This window comes from Vicia villosa, linkage group LG6 (assembly GCF_029867415.1).
Source record: "Vicia villosa cultivar HV-30 ecotype Madison, WI linkage group LG6, Vvil1.0, whole genome shotgun sequence".
NCBI lineage: Eukaryota > Viridiplantae > Streptophyta > Magnoliopsida > Fabales > Fabaceae > Vicia > Vicia villosa.
Window position 1 is genome coordinate 71316196 of NC_081185.1, and position 17302 is coordinate 71333497.

The following is a 17302-nucleotide window of genomic DNA, read 5'->3' on the forward strand; positions in this document are numbered from 1 at the left end:
GAAGATAAAGTCATGAATATATAGAGTAGAATGGAGTTGATCCAGTTAGAGGAGAGTAATTGTGAGCCCTTGGATTGAGAGGATTCTGTTATAAGTAGGGGTGTTCGCGGTGCGGTTTGGGCGGTTTTGTCGAAAAAAATCATCCGAACAGCAAGAGAAAAAATCGTGCGGTTTGGTTTGGTTTGGTGTGGTTGACTTTTAAAAAAAATCCGAACCAAACCAAACGAAACTAATGCGGTTTGGTTCGGTTCCTTACAAATATTTTATTGAGCTATACATACACATATAGATGACAACATGATTTTATATTTAGACATTCATACACTATCAAATAACAACAAAACTCGTCATATTTTGACAATAATTTTTCAATTATTATGTAAAAATTAAATTAGACAAAAGTGGAATATTAAACATAAAATAATAGCATAAAATAGTATAAAAATTATTATAATGAAACAAAAAATAGAAGAGACGAGAGATTAGTGAAGGTGAAAAAGAAAAAGAAAAGAGTTGAGAGATTAGAGAAGAAGATGTACGACAAAAACGAAACTGAAATACGAAACATTTACATAAAAATGAGAAAGTGAAAAAGAAAGAATATAAGATAGTGGAGATTATAGAAGAAGAGGTACGATGTATGTGGCAAAGAAGGTGCGATAATGTTATTAGAGATTTAAGAAGATCGGGACTTAAATTATATATGTAAGAATGAGAAAATTGTTAGTAATCATAAGATTAAGGTATATTAGGTTTAAGTTTGGGTTGGATGTGAGTTAAGTAAAAATTAGGTTGTAACATAATATGGTTTGATTTGGTTTGGTTCGGTTTACAAAATACAAACCTCAAACCGAACCGAACCGTGCGGTTTTATTAAAAGATGACCCAAACTAATCCGAACCAAATGCGGTTTTTTGCGGTTTCGGTTTGGTTTGGTTTGCGGTTTCCTATTGGGTTGGTTTGGTTTTGAACACCCCTAGTTATGAGATTTAGGGTGGAAATTGAAGTTGGTTATTGTAGTTTATAAATTGGTTAAAAATCTGTTAGAGATGTTCTAGGTTGTTATAATTCTGTTATAGTTGGTTAGGTTAGTTGAGAGTTTGTTAGGAGCTGTCTTATTCTGTTAATTCACTTTGGAAAATTCTAAGAACTTCTGACATACTGAATTATGCTGAACCGATTCCATTGATCTTTGAACCAATTTTACTATTAACTTTGTGCAAGTTAAAGTTTCCTACTGAGTTGATTTGCATTGGAAATCTGAACCGATTTATCTGTTTTGGTTTGAGGTCTTTATTGTTTGGAAGTTTGTGTAGGCCTGGATAATATGTTATGTGTTGTATGAATGTGAATTTGGATTGGCTTGAATCATGTAGCATGCTGAGATGTGGGTCTATTTTTTTTTGAATGTTTGGAATTGAAATATGGGGCTGATATGTGGTTTATGTATATGCAGGTTTTATGGTTCAATTGGCTGCAACTTTTCGGTTCGGAGTAGCTAGTTATTTGAGGCAGCATTAGAGAATTAAGGAGTTGGTGTGCTGAAGACTTGAAACACTTCCTTTTGTAGAGTACGACTTGGAATGGAGATTAGGAACACTGATGTAGTATAAACTTGTGTAGTTTTTTTTTACTTTGAAATGGATGTACATGGCATGATATTTTTTGTTGACTGTTTAAAGGATTCTGAATTGTATGAAGTTTCCTTATGAACTGATTTTTATGGACCTCAATGACTGATTTTGTGGCTGCCACTACAAGTTTGAAATTATGTTATCTCCTTTGGTAATGCTTAGTTACATGAATGTGAAATGGGTGAATATGGTTTGGAAATTAGAAAAAATGAAAGAAATAGATTTAAGGTGTCCAACTGAGTCAAAGGACCAAAAGTCAGAATTTTAGGGTCAATGGTCGAATGTTGACCAGAAGTCAACAGTTGACCATAAAAGTCAACTGTGACTAGAAAGTCAACCAATGAGGAATGTATATATTTTTGAGTTTGGCTTTTTGTAATGGATATTGAATAGTGAAATTTGGTAGTTGAACTTGTAATTTTGACATAGTTCCATAATAATTAGATCCAAATTGAGCACTCCTGATTAAATTCATAATAATTAGTACTTGAAGCAACCTTAATATGCATAAGACCTTAACTCGATGTGTCACAAGATAAACAAACTCATCATCGCCTTATTGCACAAACCATGAGTTATTTCTTGTATCTCAATCAGCACTAGGAACCCCTTGAATTGGTGAACGATAGAGTCAGAGAATATCACAATATATCTTGTTCAAATAATGACCACAAGTATGTGAATATTTACAAAGAGCCATAACTGAATCCTTACATATATGATCCTTGCTCTCATTTCCAGATTATTTATAAATGCATGATTTTATTTATGACCTGATGGGATGATAATGCAAATAAAATGGGAAAACATAAGCCAATTAGAAATGGAATTAGATGGGCACATTTTGGGGTGCAACAGTATGCAGTGGACAACATCAACCAAGTTGAGTTCCACCTAGTCTTAGTATCCAACACTTGCATTCTGCCTTCAAGTTGCAACTCATCAACAAATTTTTTGAAGACTTTGCATCTAGTTTCAGAATTCAGCAAGTATTTGATCCCATTCCTAATCTTATCAACAGTCAACTTAATCATATCAAAACCATCCTGAACCAACAAATTTAGGATGTGTGCACAACATCTCACATGAAACAGTTTACCATTCAATGGTAGATTTCTCCTACCAGAATAATCTCTCTTCGACTTAACAATACAATTATCATTGGCACTAGCATTATCAACTGAAATTGAAACAACCTTATCCCTTATGCCCCAGTCATCCACGACATTAATAAATTCTCTACACAAAACCTCACCTGAATGTGGTGGTGGCACATTCTTAAAAGATAAAACTCTTTTGTGAAGCTGCCATTTTGAATCAATTAAATGACCAGTCACAGTCATATAACCTATCCTCTGCTCACTAGACCACCACAAGTCAGTTGTAAGACTGATCCTGTTAATCAAAGACATAAACTTTTTCATCTTAGCTCTCTCAGCCTCATAAAATCTCTCACAATCAAACTTAACCTATTGTCTAGTAATCTTTTTGTACCATGGATAAATTTCTCTAAGAAACTCATTAAAGATAACACCTTCCATAGCAGAAAAAGGAAATTCATGACCTAGAATCATATGAGTTGCAACCTCTCTAACCCTAACATGATTATATGTCCAAGTTGCTAAACTAGGAGTATTATCAACACCTAGATTGTGCAACATGTTTGTCAGTATTACCTTTCAGCCTCAACTTTCTCTGAATGCAGTTTTCTAAATGTTTCTTACCATTAGAAGTACTTTTCCATTTCACATCATAAGTGTAAAGCTTACCACACCATTTGAATTTCCACTTCTTGGTACCATCGGGCATTTCTATAAGAACCATTTCAGTATGAATAGCAGACTTCTTAGGATGAGGAGCTTTACCAAATGCATTTCTATGACTTTGAGAACTCTGATATGGGTCAACTAGAGGGGTTGCACCATCATCAGCAGTAGTTGTATTTTGTGTGGTAGAAGTATTTTGAGTAGTAGTTGTATTTTGAGTAGTGTTGTCATTTGGAAGTGTAACTGGAAGGTCCAAATCAATCATCTCGCCAATCTCTAAATTTCCTCTGTCCGTTGTCTCCTCTTCCAAACTCCCATCAAGCATCATGTTAATATCAATAAGATCATCCATTGTTGGAGTCAATAAAGAATCTTGAAAAGACATGGCAAAAAGAAAAAATATCAATCAAACAATAATGTATGATGAAATATGAACAAAACTGAGTAACACAAATACAATTGGAACCTCAATTCAAAACCCTAAGGCCGAGCCCTAATGTAGAACAAAACTCAACAACAAAATCAAATACTCAAACAATTTCTTCTCAAAACTCAAGCAATATAAAGAACAAATCAAATACTCAAACAATTTAGGTCAAAATTGTGTTCGAAATTGAAACAGAAAGAACCTCAATTCAAAACCTCGAAACCCTAATGAAAACAATACTCATAAACATAATCACCCTCTTAGACATTTTTTATCACAACTCAAGCAATATAAACAACAAATCAAATACTCAAACTGTTTAGGTCAAAATTTCATAACATCATTGAAACAGGGTCAAGAACGATTCCGAAATCACAACATTTTATGCGAAAATTGATACCAGGTAAAGAAGTATTCAATATATCAAACATGCAAACATTGTAAACAATAGGCGAACATAAATAAGAACTATAAGAGTTTTGAAACATTACACGATTGTAGTACTAGTAATAGGCTTGAATTCTTGAATAAATCACACTAACATAAATGATTCAAACACTCATGCAAGGAACCACTTTGGCTTGATCGGAATATGGGAGGAAGAAGAAACCCTAGGAGACGGAACAGAAGAGTAAGACACGAGAGAGAGAGAGAGAGAGAGAGAGAGAGAGAGAGAGAGAGAGAGAGAGAGAGAGAGAGGGAGTGAAAAGAGAGGGGAAAAATGATGAAATGAAAAAACTAAAGAATTTATATGCATGCTTACCGGGTATCCGTTGGATAAATGGTCCGGTTATTTGTTCTGGATACAGATTAAAATTATATCCATTACTAGACCAACATTTTGTTTCGGTCGGTCAAATGGTCCGGTTCCATTAGACCGATTCCAGGGTGGATTTCGGTTCTTCAGCTCCATTTACAGCCCTAACCATCACTAAGAGTGTTCAAATTATCCGGTTATATAAATTATCCATATCCATATCCAAATCCGGTTAAAAAAAACCGGTTAATTTTAGTATGGTTTTAAGCCAAATCCACATTTTGTCGCAACCACCCTTCGTCGCAACCACCCTTTGTCGCGCGTTTTGCCACTGCCATCGTGGTACCAGCGCCACCACTTTACGGTGACCCTTTTTTATTTTAGTCTTTATTCTGATTGGATTTTCTTTCTCGAATAGAAGATGCGTGAGAGTTTTTTCATTTGCATATGTTGCACTTTATTGAGAAAATCGATATGTGTTTAGTTTTCATGATGAAGAGAAAAGATGAGTTTTTACAGAGAAAGGGTATTAAATGGAAAAAAAAGGAAGAGAGGGTTCCTTGTTAATTTTCATGCAAACAAAGAAAACAAAAGGATAGTTCACCTGTTTTAAGTTTTTTCTTAAAAAAGGAATACGTTTTTTCTTTTTCTTTTTTAATTATATAATATTGATTTTTTATTACTTTATGATAGAACTTTTGGGCCTAGCCCATTTTTAGCTTTTTAAGGTTTACACCTCATTGCCAAGTACACCTTAACTGTATTTATTTCTAGAACATTATGTCATGAATTAGGTTACACTTTCTTAAAATTTAATTATACAATCGAATTCAATTTGTTCTTTCACGCATGAAATAGGATTAATCGGACGTGATATTCTCTTTTTTTTCCGAGTACATGAATATAAGCAACATAGCTTGTCTTTCGAGTGCTCTTCATCTTTGAGGAATTTTGACTCGATTCATATCAAACCTCTCTTTATAATTAAACTAGATTAAAATGGGAAAATTGGGGTACTCTATTTTTATCCTCGAATAATCGAAAGCAAGGTGACACTCTGTTTAATTTGATTATTTGTCTTCCGTCAAAGAAAGAAAAGATATTTACAAAGGTTTAAGTTGGGAAAAAAATTAGTAGACTCGTCTTGATTTTACAACTTTGTTGTGCCTACGTAACTCTCATCAAAGGATGAGAAAATCATAGTCATAGTAGTTCTATGTTTTGTTGGTTGGTTGTTTTTAATTTATAAAAAAAAAAATTTATCGCATGAGGCTAGAGCTAGTTTTGAATTAAATGCAATGGACAAAAGAGGTTTGATTGGTATCGCATGGAGAAATAAGAAGAAAGAAAACATAAAAAAGAAGAAAGAAAACATAAACAAGAAGAAAGAGGCGTCGCCTTTTTGTTCAGTCAACCATTCTAACTAAGTTTTAACCAACAAAGAGTCCCATAGCGACACATGGCATGTAAGTTTTTAAATTAAAAAAAACAAATACCATACATTCACATTTAGGAAATAGAAAAGCTTAATATTTCCGAATACCCCATTCTTGTTGCATCTTTCTCTTTCACGATAACACAAAGACATAATCTGATCAACATTCAAATTTGTTTTTCATCTTCCCTTCTTCCATTTCCTTATTTTTTTGTGTAAGCAAGAAATCAATAAAAAGGAGAACTAAGGGTTCTCCAACCTTGATACACAAGAAGGGTCCAAAGCCGCCAAAACGATATTACGAACCAAATAAAAATTACGACATAAAAGATAAAGGGTCTTTAATAAAATCGTAAAATCTAATATTTGGATGGACAATATCGCCAAAAAAAGGACCACCTCCAAACCAAAATCTTAATATTCCAAACTATGATGTTTATGTTCCACACCCCATTTCTAAAACAAAATCCATTCCTAGTTAGCCATATGATCCAAAAAGTGGCTAACCATAACACCCCCAATTTGCCATCTTTAAGTCTTTTTACACGGCTCCAAGTGTACCATTCCATAAAAGACGAGATACACGAGTCCTCAATCCCTCCCGGAAACTCCAGAAAATCCACCCACAAAGAAATTTCTTTCCAAACTATGTTAATCACTTTACACCTAAAAAACATATGATCCCTATCTTCCGTATGCAATTCACAAAAAATACAATTTAAGTGAGAAGAAGAGGAAGATAAGGAAATACCTCTACACAACAAAAAATCTTTAGTAGGCAACCTATTCACAAGAAGTCTCCACCCGAAAGCTTTTATCCTAAAAGGAACCACCATTTTCAAATCCACTCCAAAACCTCATCATGTCTATTTGAAGGACCATATGGAATACGCGATGAAGCATACGAAGAATAACAAGAAGAGACCGATAAACTTTCTCCAAATCGAGAGACCACTCCACGGTGTCTTTTTCGCCGTTCAAGTCACGAAAAGACTCTAAAAGAGCCCTTAAGGCCGTGAAAGAAGGTAACAAATTGGCCGCATCCATTTCGACCTCCGAAATGCCTAAATCTCCCACCTCCAAACACCATCACACCAACCTCCCATAGCCGCCACCGAGACTTTTTTCAAAGACGAGACCGCATAAAGATCCATAAAATCTTCCTTCAAAATAAAATTCTCTAACCATCTAACTTCCCAAAAAGGTGTGTTGAAACCGTTTCCAACACTAAATCGACAATTAAAGACAATTGGGTCATTTGAAGAAAGAGAAGAAAGCCTAACCTTTTGAATATTGCGCCACCAAATAGAATAGGTTTGACAACCGGATCGAAATCATCATGGATTAAAATCAATGAAGTCGCCATCGATTATTTATTTATCCCAGGAGATGGGAAAGGAAAACATCGACTAAAACCAAACGGGAAAAACAAATAAAGGTCTTACGACCCAGAGAAAAAGGTAAGGGTGTCGGTTACGCAAGGAGAAGGGATTAGCACTCCTCACGTCCGTCGTACTCGACGGGATCCACTCTTGTTAGTCTAAATCTATGGGTGTTATCTACAAGTCTAAAGCCTAAAACTAAACGAAAACGCGTGAAGAAAGGAAGAGAAAAGGAACACGGGGAAAAGAAAGAAATATTTACAAAGATGTGCTCGTTCAGGCCCCACGACCCAATGTCTACGTATCCCTTTAAGGAATCAGAGCAGCCGTAGTTCGGCTTACAATTTTTGTATGCTCTTGTGTTTTTTAGATGAACGATGTTAAACGTCGCCTTCCACTGATGCTCGACCTTTGGAGACTTACACAATTGTCGTGGAAATGAATTAACACGTTCTTAAAGGAAAAGAAAAATTGAATTGATTGGTATTTTTTGATGTAGATAATGGTGAATTAAATCCCAATGCAAGGAATCTCACTCTTCTCTACTTTTTAAGAATCAGAAATTTATTAGGTATTTTATGTGTTTTTTTGTTGAGTATTTTTTAAAGGGAAATGTAGATAGTTGTGAACTGAATCCCAATGCAAGGATGCTCATCGTTCTCCACTTTTGATAATTATTAAGTGTTTTAAAAGTTGAAAAAAAAAAGAGAACTAAAACTAAACGAGGGGAATTCTAAATCTAAATTGTATTAATCTAATTCTACCTAAAATTGGAAATTAAAGAACTACTCTAATATTTTTGGGATTTTTAATATAAAAAAAAAATGAAAGTCTAACTAGAAAAGACTAATATTTGTAACTAAAAGAAGACAACTGATTAATTTAAAAAAATATATTTTTGGAGTTTTTTAATAAAAAAATAAAAAATTATAATTAAAAGCATTTTTTTTTTTGATAATCATAAAAGAAATTAAAGCATATATCAAAATAAAACTAAAATGAAAATGAGAACAAAAATATAACATAGAATAAAAAAGAAATGGGCTAACTAAAACAAATAAAAGGGAAGGTGTAATTAAAAGGAATTGTTGGGCTAAAACAGTCAAGCCCAAAGAAATATGAAGGTTAAACCAAGAGAGGAGGTGTGACCGCTACAGAGGGATGATGATATATATGTGAGGCACCCGCTACAGAGGGATGATGATATATATGTGAGGCGCTGGGCTTTTAAGGAGAATTCGGCCCAAAGTTAAACACAAAATCTAGCAAGGAGGGGGAGTTGGTTGGGAACAAGGGCGTAGCATAGAAAATCAGGTGGGCTGAGATTGCTAAGCCCAAAACAAAAGCATAACTAAACTAGGGGTAGTATTGAATTTACATGGATATATAGTAATGAAAATGGATTGGGCTCACATCAGCTTAAGCCCACAATTTGAAACCAACAAAAACCCTAATAAACTAAAGAGGGGCCGCCCCATCCCTCTTTTCTCTCTCGGTCCAACACTCAACTTCACCTCTCTCACGTTTCAGAACATACTCCCTCTGTTTCTTAGATTTCTCTCGCACTCAGTCTCTCTCTGCTCTAAACTTCAACCATCAATCAGAACAAAAACCAACGAAAACTCAACTAAACCTCTCCCCATTTTCGGTCATCATTCTCTCTCTCAATATACACTCTCTATTAAACTCATACCTCAATCCTTGTCTCTTGCAATTCGTTTCATTAACACACAAAAACAAGTCAAACATCAATAAAATTATCAACACAATCGACACAGTCACGTCACAAATTAACAGGGCAACATCAATTAAAAAGAGCAAAAAGCTATGGTACGAATTGTTAATGGTTACCAACGGAGCGTTTGTGAGTCTGGTGTTGTTCGAGTTGTCGAATCGATGGTAGATGAAGGTATGGGGAGAGTCACTGATGGTTTTGTTATTGCGTGCTCGAACTCTCGCAGCTGTGTGCTTCGGTCGGAGATGTGTGCGTTGAAGAGTTTGTGAGGTAGCCTTCTACGGCGGAATGGCTACTGTGTTGTTGTTCTATTCTGAGGTGATGTACGAAGGAAAGTTTGAAGGTGATGTGATGAATGGTGCGTTTGTTTTGGGTGGCTCGGTGAGATGATTTTTGAAGGTTTATGAACGTGGCTTTTGCAGGTATGAGATATTGTATCGTTTTTGTGAAAATGGTTTTGTTATGAAGGTTGAACCGTTGTGTTTGGAAGCTGTGTAAGATTTGCAGGTTTATGAATCAGTGATGAGATTATGCTAAGCATATGTAGGTTGATTTCTATGGTGAAGGTGATTTTGGCTGTGATATCAATAACTCAGTGTTGAGGTGATGGTGAAGAGGATGTAGATTATAAGAGTTGGTGAGTGATGGAACGGTGAGGTTTGAAGATGAATTTGGAGGAAGCTTTTGGCAGAGTTTTTTTGTTGTAATTTTCTTCTTCCCTTTGTGTGTGCTGAGCAGCTGGTTATATAGAGCTGAGATGAATTTCAAAAAAAAGAATTAAGCCTCCTTGTTCATTAAGTTTTCCTCTTTGTTCTTCTATCCTGTTTTGCTTTAATGATGCAGGTTTTGCTTGGTACATTCTTGTGCAATTTTTGGACTGTTTTGTACTGCAAGTTTCTGAGCTGCAAGGTTGGTGGAGCAGTATTTTGGACCGTTTTGTTTGTTTTCTGATTTGCAGGCACATGATGGAATAGAGGTAAGGATGGACAATTTAGAGGTAAGGATGGACAATTTGGAGAAATTGGTCTCTGCAGAAGAAAACCGTGGAATGCTTGCTTGAGTGGGGACCTCAACAATTCCATCTTTCTTCCTGTTTATTTGGACATAAACAACAACAAAAAAATAATACAAGTAATAAAAGCAGTAATGGTTAATAATAATAATAAAGAAAAATGTCATCAAAGAAAAATGTAAAATAATAATAGCAATAAAAAAAGAGAAATGATTTTTTATATTAACAATCAATTTTAACTTTAATAATAATTCAAATTAAAAGAACATTTCAATTTTGAATTAAAATTGGAATTAAAACTAAAATTAATATAAAATCATAGAATGTTCATAACAGAATGAAACTTTAAACTTCAAATTGGAATTGATTCGAAATATTGACTTTTACATCAACTGTTACGAATCATCTCGCAAACTTTGATATTCTCGATCCAGTCCTTGTCCTACACAATAAAAGAGAAACAAGACATATTTTTGCATTTTTGATTAATGATCAGTAAACATAAAGAATAATCGAATAAAATGCGACAGTGCGAATGAACTGGAATCGTAGGGTAAAAATCAGAGTGCAACAATAGGAAGACAATTTGGAATCATCTCCACCACAAGTAACTTGCAAACATAAATCTCCATATCGGGCCTTCAATATATCCAACCATAAAGAATTCTCCCCTCGAGCGATCCTCCACCTCCACTTGTTTAGAAGAGCAAAATTGAAATTAGAAATATTTTTTATCGCTAATCCCCCTTTCAAATAAGGTAACGTCACCACTTTCCAACTAACCCAATGAATACTTCTCTTCTCCTCAACACACCCCATAGAAAATTACTTTGAATCTTAGTAAATTCTTTTACTACTTTAGCCGGCATCTTGTAAAAAGACATAGTATAAATAGTAAGAGAACTCAAAATAGATTTCAAGAGAGTAATTCTACCTCCAAGATTGAGACAACGATTCTTCCATCGAGCCAAACGCTTTCTCACTTTATCCAAGATCGAAGACTATGTTGAAACCTTTCTAGGATTACACCTAATCGGAATTCCAAGAAAAATAAAGTTGCTATCTTCAATTTTGCAAGAAAGATAAAAAGCGGTGGCTTCTAAAAAATGAGGCGACACATTAACTCCAACCAATTTACTTTTATGGAAATTAATGCAAAGACCCGAAATTAACTCAAACGCTCTAAATACAATCTTTATCGCTTTTACATGCTTCCACGTCCCTTCTCCAATCAACAAAGTGTCATCCGCAAATTGTAGAATATCCACATTACAACTTCTTTTTATGACAAAATTCTCAAAATCTCCAATATCAATAGATTTCCTCACCAGCCTTGCTAAGGCCTCTGTCACTAACACAAAAAGAAAAGGCGATAAAGGGTCACCTTGTCTTAATCCCCTCTTGACAACAAATTCCTTACTCGGGCTACCATTGACCATAACCGACATATTACTATTAAATATCAATAATTCCATCCACCTCCTCCATCTCTCCCCCAAACCCATATTAATAAGCAAATAACGAAGGAAATCCCACGATACTTTATCGTAGGCCTTCTCAAAATCAACTTTAAAGAGAAGAAAAGAATTATATTCCTTTCTAGCATAGTCAACCACTTCATTTGCCACAAGAACAACATCAAGCAATTGTCTACCCGGAACGAAAGCATTTTGACAAGGAGAGACAATGGAATTTAAAACTTGTTTCACTCTTCCCGCCAAAATTTTAGCCATCACTTTATACATACGTCCCACCAAGAAAATGGGTCTATAATCATCCAAAGAAAGAAGATTAGAAGTCTTAGGAATCAATAACTAGAAAGAAGATGTAACTGCCTTAGACAACTCTCCTCCCTCAAAAAAATGATCAAAGAACCTCATGAAGTCTACTCTTAAAAATGACCAACACCTCTTGATAAAAAGGAAAGAAAACCTATCCGGTCGCGGACTCTTAGATATGCCACAACCGCCGATAGCCTCCTTGAATTCGTCATCTTGAAAAGGACTTTCTAGCCACCCTCTATCCTCCTCACTAATCTTGTCAAATAGAATCCCGTCAAGACTAGGTGTAACTCCATCCACTCCTCCAAATTTACTAGAAAAATGGCGAACTACTTCCTCTTTAACTTCCTTCACCGTTTTCATATTTCCCTCCGAAGAATTAATAGGACCAATGTGATTATGTCTTCTCCTTTCTTTCATAACCTTATGGAAATAGTCGTTATTGGAGTCGCATTCATTTAACCATTTAACTCTTGATTTTTGGACTAGCATGTTCTCTTTAATTCTCAATTTAGACCAAAACCAGCTAGTGGCTTCCTTCATATTCTTTAAAATGCCGAGATGAAGATCCTCCGCTTCCAACTCCAATATATCGTCCCCTATGTTAATATCCTTAACACCTTCCTCTACATCCAAATATTTTCTTCCAAACACTTCCTTGTTGCACCATCTAAGTCTTTCTTTAAGAAGACGAAGCTTTTCTTTCAACACGTAATCCCCTCTTCCTTCCACCCTAAAGCCTTTCCACTATTTCTCCACAAAAGGAAAAAACGAAGCAAAAGAAAACCACTCATTATTAAAAATGAACGGTTTAGTACCCCAATTATTATTATCAACTTCTAACCAAATAGGACAATGATCGGAAACATCTCTCTCGCCTACCAATTGTCCCACCACTCTCCAATCATTCACCATTTTGCTCGATACAATAAATCTATCAATTCTACTAATCGATTTACCGTCTCCGCTATACCAAGTAAATTTTTTTCCTTTGCAAGGGATATCCACCAACAAACTATCATCCATGAAAGCCGCGAACTCATGCAACTCAGTCGAGTTTGACGCCGTTCCTCTACCTTTCCTTTCTCCACGAGCCTTAGTAGCATTAAAGTCACCTCTCATGATCCATTCTCCATCGTTAAACTTCTCTTTCAACTCCAACAAACTATTCCACAAAATTGATATTTTTTACATTTTCCATCACATCAACTGTCTAATACAACCCAACTATCCTACTATGCCTTATATGTCATATATTTTGTTGTTTCAATACAACCCATTTATTTGCTTTCTCACTATTTTCATTTTTATGTTCTTAAACTTCTCTTTAATTTTTCTCATACTCTTTTCATTCATAATTTTTTTAGCTTCTATATTTTTATTATATTTTTTAGCTTCTATTATTCACATATTTTATAACAAAATTGTATTTTGTATTAAAAACTTATTGATCTAAATATTTTTACGGGTACCAGACATTTTTCTATAGATTTAAGTATTATTTTTTCACGGATACCAGATATTTTTCTATACATTCAATTATTATTTTCACGGGTACCGAAATTTTTTCCATACATTCAATTATTATTTTTTCACGGATACCAGACATTTTTCTATACATTCAATTATTACTTTTTCACGAGTACCGGACATTTTTCTATACATTTAATTATTATTTTTTCACGGGTACTAGACATTTTTCTATACATTCAATTATTGTTTTTTCACGGGTACAAGACACTTTTCTATTAAAAAATATACATATGAAACAAATGTGCGTCCCGTACTAGAACCCGTGCAAACGCACGGATTTGTTACTAGTTCTAACTAAATTTTAACCAACAAAAGTCCCATACCGACACATGGAATGTTGTTATGAGATGAAATCTAATCTTCATTAGTTTGATAAAGTTGGTACAAGAGGTATATATACAAGGCATGAGTAGCATGGTAGTTATGATGGTAAGCCTACATAATTTCATAACTACCTAAACTAACAATTAACTAACTAAACTACTATACAAAACAAGTTAGTTATCATCTATATTATCATTGTGCAATATCCCCCCAAAAGTTAGAGGATAGACATTGATCATCCCCAACTTGGATAGTAGAGTATGAAATGGAAGAGGCAGCAGCGTTTTGGTGAAGAAATCAGCCGGTTGATCTTTGGATGAAACCGGTAATAGTTTGAACACGTGAGCTAGGAGCTTTTTGCGAACAATGTGGCAATCGAATTCCAAATGTTTGGTGCGTTCATGAAACACCGTATTGGCAGCAATATGAATGGCACTTAAATTGTCGCAATACAAAACCGGAGGCTTGGGTGAGGAAACATGAAGATCACGAAGAAGATATATCAACCATTGCATTTCACAGGTGGTAGCTGCAAGGGCATGGTATTCAGCCTCAGATGAGGAGCGAGAAACTATGAGTTGCTTCTTTGTGCGCCATGAAACAAGTGACTTTCCAATGAAGAAACATTGGCCAGATATAGAACGTCTCGTATCTGCACAACCAACCCAATCTGCATCTGAAAAGCCAATCAACTGAGTGGAAGATTGTCGGGGAAAGAATAAACAACGAGCAGGACAACCTTTGAGATAACGGATGACACGTGTAGCTGCCTTGTAGTGAGTGATGGTGGGAGTGGTAAGATATTGGCCCAGTTGTTGGGTTATGAAAGTAATATCGGGTCATGTGGCTGAAAGGTATAGGAGACGACCAACCAGATGTCTATATTCAGATATATCATGATAAGATGGAGCATTATCATGATGTAGCTTAATGGATGGATCACCAGGGTGTTAGAACAAGATTTGTTCTGATCAATATTCTTAGTTTTGATGATAACGAGGATATGAATTTTGTGTGAGATAATTTGGTACTCTAATACATTGCAATTTCCCTTTCAGGAAATATATAAAGAGTATGCACAAATCAGCGCTCAGAAGCTTTGACTCAGAAGGTTCAGCATGCAACATCAGAACATGGTCTGGCAAGACATCAGAAGATGGTCAAAGCAGAATCAGAACATGGGTCTATGGAAGCATCAGAAGAACTTGAAATCAGAAGCAGAAGCACTGAAGTTCTCATGGTATCACGCTCAGAAGCACTTCAAGGTCAGAAGACAAGAAGATGCTATGCACCAAGCTGTTTGACTCTGATGATATTCAAACGTTGTATACACAAACATCAGATCAGAAGAAAGTACAGGTGGCAGGCTACGCTGACTGACAAAAGGAACGTTGGAAGCTATTAAAGGCAACGTCAGTAGACACAGCGTGAACAAGGCTCGAGGTAGTTGACAAAAGCGTAAAACATTAAATGCAATGCTGTACGGAATACGCAAAGCATTAAATGCTCCCAACGGTCATCTTCTCAAAGTGCCTATAAATATGAAGTTTTGATGAGAAGCAAGGTTACCAATTCTTGACGATTTCTGTGAATATTAACTTGCTGAAATGCTGTTCAAATCAAAGCTCAGAAACTTCATCTTCATCAAAGCTCACTACATTGCTGTTGTAATATATTAGTGAGATTAAGCTTAAACGTTAAGAGAAATATCACTATTGTGATTATAGCTTTTCAGAAGCATTTGTAATACTCTTAGAATTGATTACATTAATTTGTAAGTAACTAGAGTGATCAAGTGTTGATCAGGATACTCTAGGAAGTCTTAGCTTGTTTCTAAGCAGTTGTAATTAGAGTGATCACGTGGTGGTCAGGATACTCTAAGAAAGTCTTAGCTTGTGTCTAAGCATTTGTTCCTAGAGTGATCAGGTTGTGATCAGGATACTCTAGAAGACTTAGTCGTGGGCTAAGTGGAAAACCATTGTAATCTGTTGCGATTAGTGGATTAAATCCTCAGGTGAGGTAAATCACTCCGTGGGGGTGGACTGGAGTAGTTTAGTTAACAACGAACCAGGATAAAAATAACTGTGCAAATTGTTTTTATCGTTCAAGTTTTTATACTACACTTATTCAAACCCCCCCTTTATAAGTGTTTTTCTATCCTTCAATTGGCATCAGAGCGCCGGTTATAAGGTGCAAGCACTTAACCGTGTTTAGAAAAGATTCAGGAAGAGAAAAACGCTTCAGTAAAAGATGGCTGGTGAAATTCCAACAGATCCACCTGCATCTACATCTGGCTCTACTGAGCAATATAATGGTAACAATGGTTATACTAGACCACCTGTATTTGATGGTGAAAACTTTGAATACTGGAAAGATAAACTGGAAAGTTACTTTCTTGGTCTAGATGGTGAACTATGGGATCTTCTGATGGATGGTTACAAACATCCAGTAAAAGCTAGTGGCGTAAAGCTTACAAGGCAAGAAATGAATGATGATCAGAAGAAGCATTTCAAGAATCATCATAAATGTAGGACTGTTTTGCTGAATGCTATCTCTCATGCTGAGTATGGGAAGATATCTAACAGGGAAACGGCCTATGATATATATGAGTCCTTGAAAATGACTCATGAAGGAAATGCTCAAGTCAAGGAGACTAAAGCTCTGGCTCTAATCCAGAAATATGAAGCCTTCAAGATGGAGGATGATGAAGACATTGAAAAGATGTTTTCAAGATTTCAAACTCTAACTGCTGGATTGAGAGTTCTGGATAAAGGCTACACCAAGGCTGATCATGTAAAGAAGATCATCAGAAGTTTACCCAGAAGATGGGGTCCAATGGTGACTGCATTCAAGATTGCCAAGGATCTGAATGAAGTGTCTTTGGAAGAGCTTATCAGTGCCTTGAGAAGCCATGAAATAGAGCTGGATGCAAATGAGCCTCAAAAGAAAGGTAAGTCTATTGCATTAAAATCTAATGTTAAAAAATGCACTAATACTTTTCAGGTTAAAGAAGAAGATCCTGAAGAATCAGAATCTGAAGAAGAAGATGAACTATCCATGATCTCCATAAGGTTAAACCAACTCTGGAAGAGCAAGCAAAGGAAGTTCAGAGGCTTCAAAAGTTCAAAGAAATTTGAACGTGGAGAATCCTCTGATGACAGAAGATTTGACAAGAAGAAGGTCATGTGCTACGAATGCAATGAGCCTGGACATTACAAGAACGAGTGTCCAAAACTTCATAAGGAGAATCCCAAGAAGAAGTTTTATAAGAAGAAAGGTCTTATGGCAACATGGGATGATTCTGAATCAGAATCAGAATCAGACTCTGAAGGAGAACAAGCCAACTTCGCGCTGATGGCTACAGAAGATGATGGATCAGAATCTACGTCAGAATCAGATTCTAAAGAGGTATTTTCTGAACTGTCTAGAGAAGAGTTAGTTTCCAGTTTAACAGAACTTCTGGAACTCAAGGCTCATCTTAGTATCAAATACAAAAAGCTGAAGAAGCTATTTGAA

At 35.5% G+C, this 17302-nt stretch overlaps 2 protein-coding genes across 2 annotated transcripts in view; both read right to left on the reverse strand.

Annotated features, from left to right (window-relative positions):
* LOC131613849 (zinc finger BED domain-containing protein RICESLEEPER 2-like) overlaps nt 1-3058 on the reverse strand; it is a 24281-nt gene extending 21223 nt beyond the window's left edge. Inside the window, exon 1 of the mRNA XM_058885488.1 lies at nt 2514-3058. Within this exon, the coding sequence (XP_058741471.1) occupies nt 2514-3058 (545 nt within the window). The remainder of the gene's footprint in view (nt 1-2513) is intronic.
* Nucleotides 2477-10080, reverse strand: LOC131611639 (uncharacterized). The gene is made up of 2 exons (XM_058883566.1): nt 9253-10080; nt 2477-3772 (listed from the first exon to the last, which is right to left on the reverse strand). The coding sequence occupies exon 2, from the start codon at nt 3750-3752 to the stop codon at nt 3273-3275; it is 480 nt and encodes a 159-aa protein (XP_058739549.1). The 5' UTR covers nt 3753-3772; nt 9253-10080; the 3' UTR covers nt 2477-3272.
* Nucleotides 10081-17302: the final 7222 nt, after the last annotated feature.